At 42.3% G+C, this 17,912-nt stretch overlaps 1 protein-coding gene across 1 annotated transcript in view; it reads left to right on the top strand.

Moving 5' to 3' along the window:
• The first annotated feature begins 3,002 nt into the window (after positions 1-3,002).
• Positions 3,003-17,912, top strand: part of psda (pleckstrin and Sec7 domain containing a) — a 32,009-nt gene continuing 17,099 nt past the window's right edge. The window contains exons 1-7 of the mRNA XM_059323938.1: positions 3,003-3,336; positions 4,010-4,269; positions 13,083-13,280; positions 13,371-13,451; positions 14,236-14,348; positions 14,692-14,750; positions 15,628-15,717. Of these exons, the coding sequence (XP_059179921.1) occupies positions 3,217-3,336; positions 4,010-4,269; positions 13,083-13,280; positions 13,371-13,451; positions 14,236-14,348; positions 14,692-14,750; positions 15,628-15,717 (921 nt within the window). The 5' untranslated portion in view covers positions 3,003-3,216. The remainder of the gene's footprint in view (positions 3,337-4,009; positions 4,270-13,082; positions 13,281-13,370; positions 13,452-14,235; positions 14,349-14,691; positions 14,751-15,627; positions 15,718-17,912) is intronic.

Raw genomic sequence — 17,912 nt, 5'->3', positions numbered from 1 at the left:
TATAAAGTGTGGCTTGTGTTGGTGTTGAGCCGTCATAGAGCCGTTCTGTCTGTCTGCAGTAAACAAGCAGCTTCGGGAGCTTCTTCTAAACCAATTATCTGCAGATTAACATCAGCTGTTCTCACTACACTACTACCACTGTCCACCTGCTGTTAGCTGCTGCTCCACCCTCTGAACCAACAACACTCTTCATTCTCCTCTCTGCAACATATAAATCTCTATAAATCTATAAGTCCTGCAGCTCTGTGGAATCAGCACTCTCAGAACACCTCAAACATGTCTTTGTGCAGATTAACACAGTTAGAATGACAGAAATCATAACAAAGTTGAACTTCTCTGATAAATAACTTTCTAAAAATGTGAATAAAACAGAATTTACTTATGAACACTTTTCCAAGTGCCCACAAGTGTCCTGGATGTTAATGTAAAATCAGTTTTCTCCACATATTGTACATATTGAAGTATTCTCCTGTCCTTTCCTCTCCGCTCTGTGTAAACAGATTTTCAGTGAATATTTGTCACGTGATCGCAGAAACCAGGAGCAAGAAATTAAATTTAAATATCAGTACTTTAAGACGAATCTAGGACAAATTAAAAAAAACCCAGAATAAACATCTTCTCTGGCTTATTTTACTCTTTTTAAAAAGCAAACAAAAATAAAACCCATAACATTTTCATGAAATTACTTGTTCTAAAAATGTTAAACCTTGTGTTATTATTAAATGAGTAATGTTACTGACCTTTTGTAGAGACTACAGTGTCTACGGCTGATTTTTTTTCTTTTAAATGCCCGTACAAAGATTGTTGTCTAATGATTTCAAAATCATATAAAAGTAATGAAGAATCCGCCGCCTGGAGTCCGATATGTCAGCGAGTATAAAACTGTAACTGAATACATCACGAAGTTAAAATTCTAAGAAGCAGGATACTTTATCTTCAACTTCCCATCAGTTGATTTAAAAAAAAAAAATTTGTATAAGACATTTTTGTTGTTTTTTTTACTTCACCTCCAATAAATAGTTGCAGTTTTCTGTATCGTCTGCATAGAGATGTATCTCCGCTCGATCCCTGTTGGGATCTCTTGAGCTTCAGACACTTAATGAATGATTTCCTCCTGCAGACGCTCCGTCCACGACGCCTCCGACCAGCGGCTCACCCAGCCCCACCCCTCCCTCCTCCCTCCACCTCAAACCAGCCAATCAGAGGAGGGGGCGGGACAGCGAGGGTCCAAAGTTGTCGCATCACGTGGTCCGGCAGGTCGAGGTGGAGCTGGTGACCCCTGACCCACGAGGCTCCACCCCCAAAACGGGCATCATCCGCCAAACCCTCAAATACTCGGAGACGGATCTGGACGCCGTGCCGCTGCGGTGCTACAGGGAGACCGACCTGGACGAGGTGGCGTGGCGTCCTCCGATCTCATTTAACGTCTTCATCTCGTCTGAATGTCGAAGATAAACATGTTGTTGTTGTTGTTGTTGTTGTGCAGGTGATGCGGGCGGAGGCCGAGGCAGCCGAGGAGGCGGACTCGGCCTTTGGGAGTCACCGCAGCGTTCTGGGAAACTGCAGCTTCAGCCCCGCCGACGCCTCACCGAAACCTCGAACAGGCGGAGGGAAGCTGGAGGAAGAGGAGGAGGACGAAGAGGAAGAGGAAGAGGAGGAGGAGGAGGAAGGAGTGGTGAGTTGGGCCAGTGTCCGCATGCTGGGAGACAGACAGAGACAACGAGCCACGAAGGAGGAGGACGAGGTCTTCAGTCTGGTGCTGAAGGGGTAAGAGGTCCCTGATAATAATCATATTCTCAAGTTTCTTTAGGAGGTGGAGACAGGAAGTTCAACATTTTTTTAAGCAGAAATACCTTTCGGCAGCTCCAGCTTGCAGTGAACTCTTGAATGTACAGACTCCGATCACTGGATCTCTTTCATACTGAAGAAAACTTAAAAATATGACAGTTCTCAGGCATGTTCTGCAGCTTTTAGGAGCGTCTTTTATCTAAGAGAGAGTGTATCGCTCAGAGTCTCAGTGTTTACACGATAGTACACGATTTACTCATTTTTAAAGTTCAGTGACAACGACAATAAGGGATTCAACCCTCGGAACGTAGTTGTTTTAAATAACCAAAAATCGACCGTTTATCGTAGAAAAAAACTGTAAAAATGGACATTATTGTCAGAGTTTGAACTTTCCGACGGTCGTTGAAAGTATCATTGGACGAAAAAAAGGTTTTCTCCACATTTTCTACTAAACTATTTCCATGTTTCAAACAGAAGTTTGCCGTATAAAATGGAAGATGACATCTGTAGATCAATATAATGGGACATTATATTTTGTTTTACAGTATTCATCAATTGCTTAATTCTCTGTAAAAACATAAAAAATATGCATCATATTACTGAATGTAAAATTAAAGCAACTTTCTTTCGTAAAAAATTACCGTCATATTAAAGTAAAAAACCTTTAGTTATTCTACAGATATTCATTGTATATTAATTGTATTTTTAAAGTTATTATCTGTGAAATAACTTCCAGTTGTCAACTGTAAGTGTTGCTGACAGACGTTTTACTGTTTTTCTTACAGACTGAAAATCACCTGATCTGCACGTTTTCAGACAATAAATCTTGTTTATTGATGCAAATCAGGGCCTACGCTGTAAAATAACAAAGAAAGTTATTTTACAGGTATTTACTGTATTTACACAGTACCATAGAAAAAAGAAAAAAAATAATTACTTTTATTAAAAATATTAACCATAAAATGGAAGTTGAAATCTGGAAATTAATATAATGGGACATTATAGATTTTGTTTTTAAGGTATTATTCAAATAAAAAAACCTTGTAAAAAACACTTCCATATTTTTGAATACATATTAACTGTATATTATCTGTATTTTTAAATAAATTATCTGTTAAATAACTTATTTGATGATAAGTTTTTGGAAACTTTTGCTCATAATCTTTTTTAATTTTTAATTTTTACAGTGTGGTAATTTTTGTGTGCACCTTTTATGTTGCTGGTGTGTTTTCCAGTTCCTCTGACTTGCTGCGGAGCCGGTTTAGTCCAGAGCTTCCGGCCCTGACCGCCTGATGGTGTTTGTTTACTTTCAGGCCGTTGGCGGCATCGGACTCGCACGGCGGCCTCAAGTCTCCGATCTCCATCGGCAGCCCCCGCCGGCCCTCCGAGAGCAACCTGGACTCGTTCAGCCGGCACTTCGAAAGCATCATGGAGTCTCACCGCGCCAAAGGCACCTCGTACAGCAGCCTGGACAGCGTCGACCTCTTGACCTCCGGCTCCACGTCCGTGTTCACCTTCGACCTGCCCACGCTGACGCCCGAGATCCAGGTAGGAGAACAGCTCCTGTGATCAAATATGTTACAAGTAAAATAAATTCTGGTCTGGAGATAAAACATTTTCTCTTTTGAGGATTTATGAAAAACATTTATACAGTGTATTTTCTTGAACGTTTCCTGAACATTTATATTTAATATTATTCAACAGAAAAACAATAAAAAAATAAATACATGTCTAAATTTATATCAATAATATAAAAAAATACAATTAAAATAAATTAGAGCAACATAAATAACATCATCTATGTTGAAACGTCTTAACATATATTCAATATATAAGAATAATAAATAAAAATAAATTAGATCAAATATGTTGTAGTGCACTGACACAGCCTACTGAAAAAAAAAAATATTGTATTAGCTACTGTATGTTGTTGTGCACTGACAGCCTACTGAAAACCCCTAAAATATCTTATAATTAATACATATACTTAATAATTAGATGAAATATATTACAGTGCACTAACACAACTTATAAAAACAATATAGTAACAATATATTCAACATGTTCAGTCAGAAAAAGATTTATATGAATAAAAACTAAGTGAGAAATAAAAAAGAAGGAAATTACATTTAAAATAGCATGAAAACAAAATGATTAATTTATTGTTATTAGTTATTGTTCTTTTCTAAACTGTTGAACTTGTTTGTGTGTTTTTTTTCAGAGTCAGATCTGTGAGAGCGCAAAGCAGATCATCGAGCTGAGCTTCGCCCCGCTGGCCCGCCCGGACCCGGCCGCCCCGCCGGAGACGTCCCGCTCCGAGATCACCCTCAGCGCGCCGGGGGCGGGGCTCCGCGGCGGCGCCAAGGACGACCCCGGCCTTCCCGTCAGATCCAAATCGGAGAAAGAGACGTGGCGGCGATCCATCCTCAAAGACGGCTTCCGCAAGGCGAGCTCGGCACCGTCGCTCCACAGCAGCGCCAGGTGAGTCCCACGCCGTTTCCTGTTTCCTGCTTCCTGCTTCCTGTTTCCTGTTTCCTGTTTCCTGCTTCCTGTTTCCACACGTCTGGGAAGAGTGAAAGTCGTATCGGAATCAAAGCCGGACTCTCCGGTCGGTGATTTAACTGAGAACTCGTCAGGCGATCCGTGTCACTGAATTCATCTATTTTTTATCGAAATTGAAATATGAACGACAGCATTGCAGTGTGCATTCATTTATTTACTTATTTATTTATTTACATATTTAATTAAACATGTATTTATTTATTTAATTCAGCTTTAATTTAGTATAATCTTTTTTTTATGCATTTATTTACTAATTTTGACATTTATTTAAGCATCTATTTATTAATTTACCTATTTAACTATTACCTATTTTCTTTGATCTATTCATTCTTGTGTTTATTTATACATTTATATATTTATTGATACTTGTAGGGCTATCGTTGAAGAAAGAAATTGAGTACGACTAAGCGACGAGTTAATTTAAAGACGGTAAAAACTGAGATGTGATTATAAGTTTCTTGGAAATAAGTCATTTATCATAAAACAATGACTATTTAACTTTAAAATCTTCATCAACAATCGTTAAGTCGACTGCTCCGCAATACAGTAGATATTTGTTAAAACAGCAGGTTTTATCATTTATTATTCTTGATGTGATTTCAGTTTGATGAAAGATAAATATTCCTTCATTAGTGTGAAATTCCAGCAGCAAAAGGGACGTGAAGCAACAAGAGACATCAGTAACAATGCAACATATAAGTATTAAATTAATAAATAAACTAAAAATGCAGTAAAAAGCAGGTAAACAGTAAAAAGAAGCCGTAACAGACTTTATTTACAATGTATTTTAGATGCAAACAATGAAATCTGTGACTAAACAAACAGAGCTGCAGTGACACAGATCGGCCACACGATGGTGCCAGAGAGTCGCGGTGTGTCCATGTTCACTTGGATTGTGTGTTTGTGTGTGTGTGTGTGTGTGTGAGGACATTTTAGGGACGAGGGGCGTTTTGTTTCTTTGTTTGTCTGTGTGACGGTTCAAACTGAGGAAGGACCTGACAAATGCATTCTGGGAGTGAGGGTCCTCACAAGTACTGAACTACAAACGTGAGTGTGTGTGTGTGTGTGTGTGTGTGTGTGTGTGTTTACATGCACGTGTGTGAGGATTTGAGTGGACCGAACTGCCAGGCGGCGAGACAACACATGAGTTTAATTATAGAGTGTGTGACGTGTAGCTGAGCTGCGCACACACACACACACACACACACACACTGAGTCCTGTGTAGGTGGTAAAGAGGGCGACCTTGTTCTGTGTGTCTGAGGAGAACATGCAGAAGCTCATTCACTTTTTCCACGTTTTTAGCAGAAAGCAGTTCTATGAGTTTAACAGTTAAAGCAAACTTTAATTCTGTAAAATTTATTTTAGAGAGAAGTTTTGTTCAAGAACGTTCTTCAGATGCTTTGAACTGTAATTTGCTGGTTTCTGCGGTTGTGTGCGGAGAGAACGGCACATTGTGTTTCGTGACTTCCTGCGGTGAAAAGGCGTGGAGTTAATGATGTGACACTGAAACATGAACAAAATATAAAAAAGCATAAATTAAGAGCTTTCCATTTTGGTCTAGAGATAAGAACAATTTTTCCTTTTAACGGTGGATTTTCTTGAACGTTGCCTGAATATATCTGTTTAATATTATTCTTTGTTGTGTTTAGTGTGAATAACCTGAAGCGGTCAGATAAATGTAGTAATGCAGTAAAAGTACTCGAGTACTTTGAGTAAATGTACTAAGTTACTGAACAGAATCTTGTCGAGATATTTGAGGAATGAAACGAGTGAAACTACAGCTGGAAGCTTTCAGAGTTTCCTCTGACCTCACACACACACACACACACACACACATACACACACACACACACACACACACACACACACACACACACACACACACACACACTTTTATCAGCCTTTTGAGGGAAATTCCAGATGGATTCATTCAGCCAAAGTTTGAAACGAAGAAAAGAGTTTTCACTCACAGAAACTCTCCTCTCCCTCTCTCTCTCTCTCTCTCTCTTTCTCTCTCTCTCTCTCTCCTCTCTCTCTCTCTCTCTCCTCTCTCTCTCTCCTCCTCCTCCTCTCTCCTCCTCTCGCTTTCTCTCTCCCTCTCTCTCCTCTCTCTCTTTGTCTCTCTCTCCTCTCTCTCTCTCTCTCCTCCTCTCTCTCTCTTCCTTCTCTCTCTCCTCTCTCTCTCTCTCTCTCCTCTCTCTCTTTGTCTCTCTCTCCTCCTTCTCTCTCTCTCTCCCCCTCTCTCTCCTCCTCCTCCTCCTCCTCTCTCTCTCTCCTCCTCCTCCTCCTCCTCCTCCTCCTCCTCTTTCTCTCTCTCTCCTTCATATCCGAAGATGCAAAAATAGTGCACTATAAAAAAACTGAAACATTAACCCTATGATAAAAAGTGCAGGTATGTTTGAAAGATCAATAAAAGAGATATATTTTGCACGTAAACAAACAAACTTTGACTTTGAACCACCTTTCTGTTTTATCCTTTCATTCATTCATTAATTCATTCATTCACTCATTCACTCATTCACTCATTCATTCATTCATTATCCTCCTCGGGTTGTGGGGGGCTGGAGACTATCACAGGGTTGACACATAGAGAGAGGCAATCACACTCTCATACACTCCTACGGGCAATTTAGAGTCACCCATTAAACCTAAGTGCATGTTTTTGGACTGTTGGAGGAAGCAGGAGAACTCGGTGAGAACCCACACTGACACGGGGAGAACATGCAAACTCCACATAGAAGAGCTGCAGGCCGGAGTGGAACCACTACACCACCGTTTTATTTTTATAAGAATAATGAAAAAAAAAAATATGAATAAAAAAAGAATTTATAGCACATTTTAGTCCAAAAGATGCACAAAAAACCCAGATAACTACAAAAAACTATAACAATAACAATAACACAGCAAGTGTTGAGCTTTAAAATTAGGTTTCTGTTCTGATAAAAAGTTTAATAGTTTAAAACCCTTTTTGAAGAAGTTTTTGTGCCGTTGTTGTTGTTGTTGTTGTTTTTCTGGCATTGAATTAAAAGTTAAAGCTTGGAGTTGGTAACACGAGAAGACGAGTTTTATTTAGAGTCGAGAGAGAAACTTCCAGGAAGCTCGACGCAGAGAGAGGAGACAAAGAGAGGAAGAGGGGAAGGAGAGGACAGAGGGAGGAGGAGGAGGAGGAGGAGGGGCGTCCCGGGTCAAACGGGGGAGGAAACACATACCTCCTCCTCCTCCTCCTCCCTCACAGGAGGAAAATAAGCAGCTGATGGACGAGAGTGAGAGATCAGACCTAGCAGAGAGAGAAAGTTGTTCTGAGGAGTTGAGAGAAAACGCCGGCACTGAGATTCATAAAGAGAAGAAGAAACAGAGAGCAGGAGGAGGAGAAGCAGCAGGAGGAGCAGCAGCAAGAGGAGCAGCAGGAGAATCAGCAGGAGGAGCAGCAGCAGGAGGAGGAGGAGAAGCAGCAGGAGGAAAACTGGAGCCGAACACAAAGAGACGGATCAGAGGAGTCGAGCTGTTATGACATCATTGGATTAGCGTCTCCTCCGGTGGGACTCCTCGTCTCCGATGCTGTGGACGCCGGCCGCTCCTCTCTCTGTGACATCACGGGGGGACAGCCCGAGAGTGGGCGGGGCCACGGAGACATGGCCAGCTACCTGCTGTGCTGGGGGGGCGGGGCTCTGGAGGACAGGTACCTGTACGCCCCGCCCTACCCCGCCGTGTACAGGTGAGTTTATTATCAGATCCTGGTGTGTTTTATTATCAATTACCTGATTATTAGATCAGGTCACTTAAAATAGCATTTTAAAATGGAGGAGAGCAGAAACTCCTCAGAGATGCTTCAAGTTTGTTAGTTTTGTTTGAAGAAAAACTTAAACTGAGGACCCTCAGGTCTGGAGACTCTGGTCTGGAGACTCAGGTCTGGACCCTCAGGTCGGGACCCACAACCCTCAGGTCTGGCCCCTCAGGTCTGGCCCCTCAGGTCTGGCCCCTCAGGTCTGGTCCCTCAGGTCTGGCCCCTCAGGTCGGGTCCCTCAGGTCTGGACCCTCAGGTCGGGTCCCTCAGGTCTGGCCCCTCAGGTCTGGCCCCTCAGGTCTGGCCCCTCAGGTCTGGTCCCTCAGGTCTGGAGACTCAGGTCTGGACCCTCAGATCTGGCCCCTCAAGTCTAGAGACTCATGTCTGGACCCTCAGGTCAAGAAATGGATCCTGATCAGCTGATGGAAGGATAATATGTTAGTGGATTACAAAACTTAACAGGAGAAATAAATTGATTGGACGGATGTCTCAACGTCTCACAGGAGTCCTGATAAATGGACGGATGGACGGACTTTTCTGTCCCCTTCAGCTGCAGATGAAGTCCAGGGATAATGAGTGTCTGTCCTACGGGAGGAACTTTAAAACTTCAGAAGTGTTAAGTCAGACTCTGTCTCCTCCTCCTGTCTGTCTGTCTGTCTGTCTGTCTGTCTGTCTGACAGAAGCAGCTGAGTTATGGAAGGACACTTTGTCTTTAAAGATTTACATCCTCAGCGGGGACCAATGAGACGCAGACAGGAAGTGAGACATATTGTTGGTGTTGTGGTTTCAGACTGTATGAATGAAGCTGAGGGACACACCCTGGAAAATAACAGTGTGTCTCCCACTCTTTCTGCTTGTTCCTGCTCCCTGGGTGTCTGTCCTGTTCAGGTCCTCTCTCTGAGCCTCTGGGCTGGACTGAAGCAGATCTCTGCACTTTGACAATCTGGCTGTTATGGTTGTATTTGTCTCAGTTGTTCTGGGCTTTTTTGTGGACAGGGATTTGTCATTTTATTTCATTATTTAGAACGACAGACATTCAGCACTGATTCATTTGTAGCAGATGAAATAAAACCAGAGTTCATCCTCAGATGGTTCTTCACAGCAATAAGTTGTGAGCTACATCCAGCTGAACAGAGACTTTCTGTTTCATTCACCTTTTGAAAAGCTTCCAGAAAACCGACGTTTTTTAAATATGTGATTATATTTCAGTTTTATTTCTTTCACTGCAAGAAAGAAGTCAGAGTGGTTGAAGAGTCCGGACTGAGTGTAGAACTGAGTTCTGGTCTGTCCTGAGTCCTGGTCTGTGTTGAGTCCTGGTCTGTCCCGAGTTCTGGTCTGTCCCGAGTTCTGGTCTGTCCTGAGTCCAGGTCTGTCCTGGGTCCTGGTCTGTCCTGGGTCCTGGTCCGTTGGGTCCTGGTCTGTCCTGGGTTCTGGTCTGTCCGGGGTCCTGGTCTGTGCTGAGTCCCGGTCCGTTGGGTCCTGGTCTGTCCTGGGTCCTGGTCCGTTGGGTCCTGGTCTGTCCTCGGTTCTGGTCTGTCCTGGGTCTTAGTCTGTGTTGAGTCCTGGTCTGTTGAGTCCTGGTCTCTGTTGAGTCCTGGTCTGTTGTGTTCTGGTCTTTCCTGAGTCCTGGTCTGTCCTGGGTCCTGGTCTGTCCTGGGTCCTAGTCCGTTGGGTCCTGGTCTGTCCTGGGTCCTGGTCTGTTGGGTCCTGGTCTGTTGAGTCCTGGTCTGTCCTGGGTCCTGGTCTGTTGAGTCCTGGTCTCTAGTCCGTTGGGTCCTGGTCTGTTGAGTCCTGGTCTCTGTTGAGTCCTGGTCTGTTGTGTTCTGGTCTTTCCTGAGTCCTGGTCTGTCCTGACTTCTAGTCCATTGAGTCCTGGTCTGTTGAGTCCTGGTCTGTCCTGGGTCCTGGTCCGTTGGGTCCTAGTCCTTTGGGTCCTGGTCTGTCCTGGGTCCTGGTCCGTTTGGTCCTGGTCTGTTGGGTCCTGGTCTGTCCTGGGTCCTGGTCTGTCCTGGTCCCGGCCCCGTTGGCTGATGGGAGAGCAGCCCTTCCTGCGTCCTGGTGAGTGACGAGTTATTTCTGTCGGGTGAATGAGGTCGACAGAAACATCCGGACTCACAGTCGAGCAGGAAACTCTGCGGACGCCGCGGCGTGTTTGAGTCTGAAGAGCCTGAACGCAACACGACTCTTCTCTACTCAAGTTCAGTTAGAGATACTTTTATACAGAACCAACATTAACAAGAACACACTTTTATAAATTCCTGTGCAAAAGTTTTGGATAATTCTTTCGTTACTGATGTGTCAGCAGTGATGGACTCTGCTACTGCTGCTCCTTCAACTCAAAAGAGATAAAGATTAAACCACCCAGCAGGATATAAAGTGATATATACACATTAACACTCCGAAAAAAGTTTGATTTCTGTAAAAGACCCTCAACATTCCTCCATTCATCATAGAAAGAAACTGCTAAAACAGGCATTATTGTCAGAGTTTGAACTTTCCAACGGTCCTTGAACTGTCCCACTGTTAATGTCAGACTAGAGAAGTTTACACGTTTACACTGAAACAAACGGCAGTTTAAAACGTTAAAACCATAATTCTTTACCCAGTTGTTTTCTTTATAAAATCACCAAAAATCCACTTTAGCAAAGAAATAAACTGTAAAAACAGACATTATCGTCAGAGTTTGAACTTTCCTTGAACAGATCATCTGTTATAAAAAGTGACCAAAAATTGTCTTAAAAAGTTGATAATTATATCAGAATCTCTTTATTCTCCATGTGTCATTTAAAATAAACCAGATCCTGTTAAAAACAATAAATTCTCCTCAGAGACTCTGAAGACATGATTGATTCTGCTGAGACCAACGGTCACGTGACAAATATTCACTGAGAATCTGTTTACACAGAGCAGAGAGGAGAGGACAGGAGAGGCTGTTTACACAGAGCAGAGAGGAGAGGACAGGAGAGGCTGGAAACATGACAATACTTCAATATGTGGAGAAAATATTTTTTTTTACAACATTCAGGACACTTTGAAAAGTGTTTATATATAAATTCAGTTTTATTACATTTTTAAAAAAAAGATTTATAAGATAAATATAACTTTTTTTTCCTGATTTCTGTAATTCTAACTGTGTTATTCTGCACAAAGACTGTTTGAGTTGTTCTGATTGAGCTGATTCCACAGAGCTGCAGGACTTATAGATTATATAGATTTGATATGTTGCAGTGAAACACGAAGACACAGAGAGGAGAATGTAGAAAGAGTTTTAAAAAAACTCCCTTAAACTTCTTGTTTGGGTCCGAGGGTTAAAGCATCAATAATTACAAGAGAATAATATATTTGTTATTGTGCATAATAAATACATTAGTTAGTATTAGTACTGCAGTGAAGTGGTGAGTCAGTGCGGTGTGTGTACCTGAGCAGCTGATCCTCCGAGGGGAAGTTGGACTTCATTAAAGGAAGTGGACGTAGCCTCCACGCTGCGGTCCCACCACTTCCCACTTTCATTCATAGCTGTGACTTCACTTCCTGCCGACGGGCGGCTGGCTGTCTCCGTGCGAGCGAGTCGGTCGGATCAGGGAGCGATGAGGAGCTGATGGAGAGCGGACCGGTGTCAGCGGCAGCAGATGATCGGTGCGTTTAATGGAAATAACTGCAGTTAGTGAGTGTGATGCCTGAGGGGACGCCGCGCCATGCAGCAGTTATTAATAGACTCTTAAAGAAGCTGCAACATGTTTAATGAATGAAAAGTTTGGATGTCGAGGCTGAGCAGCTGAGCAGGTTGCATCATTTGCATGGAGGACAGGTCGAGCTGGTTGTTTATTTGTTTATCAAATATGTCTGAGAGTAACTGACGCTTGTACTTTACATGAGTATTTCCATATTTTGCTACTTTATACTTCTACTGAAGTACATCTCAGAGGGGAATGTTGTTACTCTGCTATGTTTATTTGATACCTTAAGTTACCTTACAAATTAAGATTCCTAATACACTCACTAATACACTAATGCTGCCCGATTTATGCAGCTCACAGACTGTTTAGAGACCCCAGGATGCACAAATATTCACATACAAGAGGACACAGTAACACATTTTTACTGCAGGAGAAACACTGCATGATATCGGCATGAAGTGGGCATGTCAGTAAAGAGGAGACTCGTGGGTTATCAGCATGAAGTGGGCATGTCAGTAAAGAGGAGACTTGTGGGTTATCAGCATAAAGTGGGCATTTCAGTAAAGAGGAGACTCGTGGGTTATCAGCATGAAGTGGGCATGTCTGTGAAGAGGAGACTCATGGGTTATCAGCATAAAGTGGGCATGTCTGTGAAGAGGAGACTCGTGGGTTATCAGCATAAAGTGGGCATGTCAGTAAAGAGGAGACTCGTGGGTTATCAGCATAAAGTGGGCACGTCAGTAAAGAGGAGACTCGTGGGTTATCAGCATAAAGTGGGCATGTCAGTAAAGAGGAGACTAATTTTCATATTCAATGTTATTTTCTTCACTATTTTTGTCCACCAAATGATTAACTATCCGACTGATTGATTGACAGGTGTATGCTGTGATATTATTGGTTGGTTCTAGCTTATGTAGGCGTTCGTCATAATTAGTTTTCCGACTCTAGAGAAGCAGTTGTTCTGGAGCTTTCTTTACTGGGTCAACTGCTCTGAAACTGTCCCTGCTGTTTTACTGTTTATAGAGTGAAAATTAGAGCTTGTGACTGTGAATATATTCTGAGGTCAGCTGTGACAGCAGGTGGACAGGAAACCGTTAAAGTGGACTGAACCGGAACCAGAAGCCCTCTGACTCTGACTGATAACCCATAAACAGCTGGTTGTGACAGGCTGCTTTCTGAAGGAGGAACTCTGAGAACAGGAACCGTCGTCAGCAAAACAGGACCTGAAAGTCCTCAAATAAAGTGTGTTTGTGTATGTTTGTGTTGCCAGGGAGCGCCCGGTGAACCGGCCCCCCGAGCTGCTGTACCCGCAGGCCGACGTGGCGGAGCGGCTGGCGCTCGGCGGCAGCGACGAGGCGCTGGGGAACGGCACCAAGGCCGACCTGCAGGCCGCCAAACGCCTCGCCAAACGCCTCTACAACCTGGACGGCTTCAGGAAGTCTGACGTGGCGAGACACCTCGGCAAGAAGTCAGTGTGTGTGTGTGTGTGTGTGTGTCCTCATTACATATTCAGCATGTGTTCTGTGCTCTGATTGGTTGCTCTTCTTCCTGTCTGCAGTAATGAGTTCAGTCAGATGGTCGCAGAGGAATACCTGAGTAACTTTCACTTCAGTGGACTGACCATCGACCAGGCCCTGAGGTACACAACACAACTACACACAACACAACTACACAACTCAACTACACACAACACAACTCAACTACACACAACACAACTCAACTACACACAACACAACTACACACAACACAACTACACAACACAACTACACACAACACAACTACACAACACAACTCAACTACACACAACACAACTACACAACACAACTCAACTTCACACAACACAACTCAACTACACACAACTCAACTACACAACTACACTACACAACACAACTACACAACACAACTACACACTACACAACACAAATACACAACACACTGCACAACTCAACTGCACAACTACACACTACACAACACAACTAAAGACAACTACACAACACAACTACGCAACTCAACTACACACAACAAAACACAACTACACAACAGAACTACACGAATCACTACACAACACAACACACGACACTACAAAACTGCACACTACACAGCACAACTACACACAACACAACTACATACAACACAAATAAACAACATAACTATACAACACAACTACACAACACAACTGCACAAAACACAACTACACAACACAACACACCTACTCAACATAACTACACAACACAATTTCACACTACACTGCATTTCTTTGTCAAACATCTCATTACAGAACTCCCTGACAGTTTGTTGTGTTCAGGCTGTTAATAAAGTTTTTCTGTTAATAAAGGTTTGTTAATAAAGTTTTGTTGTGTTCAGGCTGTTAATAAAGTTTTTCTGTTAATTAAGGTTTGTTAATAAAGTTTTGTTGTGTTCAGGCTGTTTCTGAGTCGTTTCGCTCTGATGGGAGAAACTCAGGAGAGAGAGAGAGTCCTCGCTCAGTTCTCCAGGAGATACAGACAGAGCAACCCAGAGAGTCTGTCCACTGAAGGTACCTGTCTGTCTGTCTGTCTGTCTGTCTGTCTGTCTGTCTCTCTGTGTCTGACCTGTCTGTCTCTCTGTGTCTGACCTGTCTGTCTGTCTCTCTGTGTCTGACCTGTCTGTCTCACTGTGTCTGACCTGTCTGTCTCACTGTGTCTGACCTGTCTGTCTGTCTCTCTGTGTCTGACCTGTCTGTCTCTCTGTGTCTGACCTGTCTGTCTCTCTGTGTCTGACCTGTCTGTCTCACTGTGTCTGACCTGTCTGTCTCTCCGTGTCTCACCTGTCTATGTCTCTGTGTCTCATCTGTCTGTCTGTCTGTCTGTGTCTCACCTGTCTGTCTCTCTGTGTCTCAGACAGCGTCCACACTCTGACGTGTGCCGTCATGTTGCTGAACACAGACCTTCATGGAAACGTGAGTCTGATTTTAATATTTATTATTGTTTATTATTGTTTATTGAACCTGTTTATCTTCAGCTGATGTCTGTGCAGGAACAGGAACTCCTTATATGGTCGAACACAAAGCCCCCACATCCTGTCTGTCTGAACAATCGGTTTATTACAACTGCTCTTATTTTGAAAGTTCTGTCCATCATTTCTGTTTATAATAATAATGATAATGATAATAACTTCTTGTTATTGTCGAGTAATCAGTAGTGGCTGATCAGCAAAATCAATAATACTTTTATTGATGAGAAATAACATAAAAGAAAGAAAATAAAAGTACATTATTTTTATCATTTTTATATCATTTTAGAGCCGTGTAAAAATATCTGTACTGATATTAATAATTATTGAAATTATAATATTGGTTATATTATTGATTATACCCAGCAGACACACAGGGAACATGAAAAAAAAATTGACTGAATAAGACAATATTAATATAGATGTTGACAAAATAAAACTCTGTTGTCGGTCATGGCGTGCTCCCTCAGCAGATGGCGTGCTGCTGGGTCGTCATGGAGACGGGCGCTAATGAATCCGTGTTGCATCACAGTGTGAACTCGCCGCACGCCGAGTCACCGAGGCGACGCCGTGTGTGTGTGTGTGTGTAAGGCACATTTACATTCATCCATTTTAATCCTTCGTTCCAAACTTTTCTCAGGTAGAAACCGGGCTCTCTGATTGGCTGACAGACATGAAGTGCATTGTGGGAAATGTAGTTTTTCAGAGTTTCGGCTTGAAAATCAGGATTCTGACTCTGTTCTGGCGCTCGTTTGTTACATTAATATTAATTTATAGAAATATAATGTGTGTGTGTGTGTGTGTGTGTGTGTGTGTGTGTGTAGAACGTGGGGAAGAGGATGTCCTGCAGTCAATTCATCACCAACCTGGAGGGACTCAACGATGGAAAAGACTTCCCCAAAGACCTGCTGAAGGTACCACACACACACACACACACACACACACACACACATACACACACTCAGGGATCCTTGGCTTGTGATTGTCGTTGTGTATGTATGTGTGTTATAGTGTGTGTGTGTGTGTGTGTGTGTGTATATGTGTGTGTGTTATAGTGTGTGTGTGTATGTCTCCCACTCTTTTGTTTCCATCTCAGCCTCCGAGCGCTCAACATGAATCTGCGTCACCTCTTCACCTCCATCATCATCATCGTCTCTCTGACTCTGTTACTGTGTGTGTGTGTGTGTGTGTGTGTGTGTGTGTGTGTGTGTGGGCAGCAGCTCTGACTGAGAGGAAGAAAAACAGTGAATGCAGAATGTTTATTACTGAAAAATGTGAATTATACTGAGAGCAGCTGCAGGTTTAGTCCTGATGAACAGCGTTGTTATTGTTGTGATCATTATTTATTATTATTGTTATTATTATTACATAATGATGCGTTTGTTTTCATTTCTTTAGAAACAGATAGTTAACACTTTAAACCTGCCAGTGGGTTTGAAAAGTAAAAATTAAAACAAAAAATTGCCAAAAATCCTCCACTTATCACAGAAAGAAACCGTAAAAACAGACATTATCGTCAGAGTTTGAACTTTCCCACGGTCTTTGAACGGATCATCAGTTACGAAATCCACCTTTTTTTCAGATTTTTGTCATTTTTTACCGTGTTATTCTGCACAACAGACATGTTTGAGTTGCTCCTCAACATGGCTGCATGAAGAGAAGTGATACAGTGTTGGAGGCGGGGCTTTGTTCATTCCTATGAAAGCTGCTCAGTGGTGCATTAAAGCTCCTCGTGCAGCTGCGTGTAACGTTCAGCGCTGAAACTCAATGTCACGTTTTAAACCGGTGTTTAAAAGTGTGGAAGCAGTTCAAACAGTAGAAAGAGAAAATTTTAATAAGATAATTTTGTGTGAGAGACGAGGACACGTTCCAGTCAAAGGTCCCGACCGGTGACGAGATGATGAAAGGTCCTGAAAGATGCACAAAGTGTTTATAAAGAGGATCAGTTTGTTTTCAACCTGCAGCTCAGAGAGAAAGGAGAGCCGATGAGTTCTGCATCACTGCTCCTCACTGAACCATCACACACACACACACACACACACACACACACACACACTGTCTGAGTGTGTGTCTGTGTCTGTGTCTGTGTGTGTGTGTGTGTGTGTGTGTGTGTGTGTTCTCATTTGCTAATTCATTTTTAAAACTCATCTTTTCTCTGAAGTTTTTTTCCCTCCTGATTCTGATCAAAAAATTAAAAATGAATATATAAAAATACACGTAATTTATATATAATATATAATAATAAAATATATAATAATATTATATTATATTATATTATATAATATGGAGAACTAATCATCAAATTACTTAATTTAAAAAATGAAATTAATTTAATTTAATTAAAAATGAAATATAAATACATTTGAAAAAATGTAAAATCAATATTTAATATTGGAAAGAATAAATGTAACATATAAAATATAAAATAAATGAATTCTGTAAAATACTTAATATATTAAAAAAAACATTTCAAAATGTTTCCAACCTGTAACTGAATGTTTACAGGTGGAAATAAACAGTTTTGTTACATTCAGTTATTAATAAATCATGAAATGTGTTTAACAGACGATCAATGAGAAGTCGCTGAGTCATGATTTGAATATTTCAGCTGATTTCTGTGTTTTTTTTTTCCTCTCGGCTGCATTTACATTCAGTCTGTGATCCTCTGTGAGTGACAGCTCCGAGGAGAGCAGAGAGGGCGGGCCTTAGCCGCCCTCCCTGCGCTCTGATTGGCCGCTGCTGCAGAGAGAAAATGCGCATTGAGAGAGCGAGGGAAAAAAGAGAGCGAGAGAGAGAGAGAGGGAAAAAAGAGAGCGAGAGAGAGAGACGGGAGGAGGGAGGGAGGGGGCGAGTGAGCAACACTCAGCAGAGAGAGAGAGAGAGAGAGAGAGAGGAGGAGAAAAGGAGGAGGAGGAGGAGGAGGAGTGAGCTCACCTGACGGACGGAGGGATTCTCCTGCAGGACGAAGACGACAACAAGCGAAGGAGGAGCAGAGGAGGAGAAGAAGAAGAAGAAGAGTGGGAGTGAAGTTGAAGAGGAGGAACAAGGGATTCTCTCTCTCCTTTTTCCTCCCAGAGTGCAACAGGAGAAACTCTCCTCTGTTTTCTCT

Source organism: Centropristis striata, chromosome 20 (genome assembly GCF_030273125.1).
Source record: "Centropristis striata isolate RG_2023a ecotype Rhode Island chromosome 20, C.striata_1.0, whole genome shotgun sequence".
In the NCBI taxonomy this organism is placed as follows: domain Eukaryota; kingdom Metazoa; phylum Chordata; class Actinopteri; order Perciformes; family Serranidae; genus Centropristis; species Centropristis striata.
The sequence above is the reverse complement of the archived record's forward strand: the minus strand, read 5'-3'. Positions and strand labels throughout refer to the sequence as shown.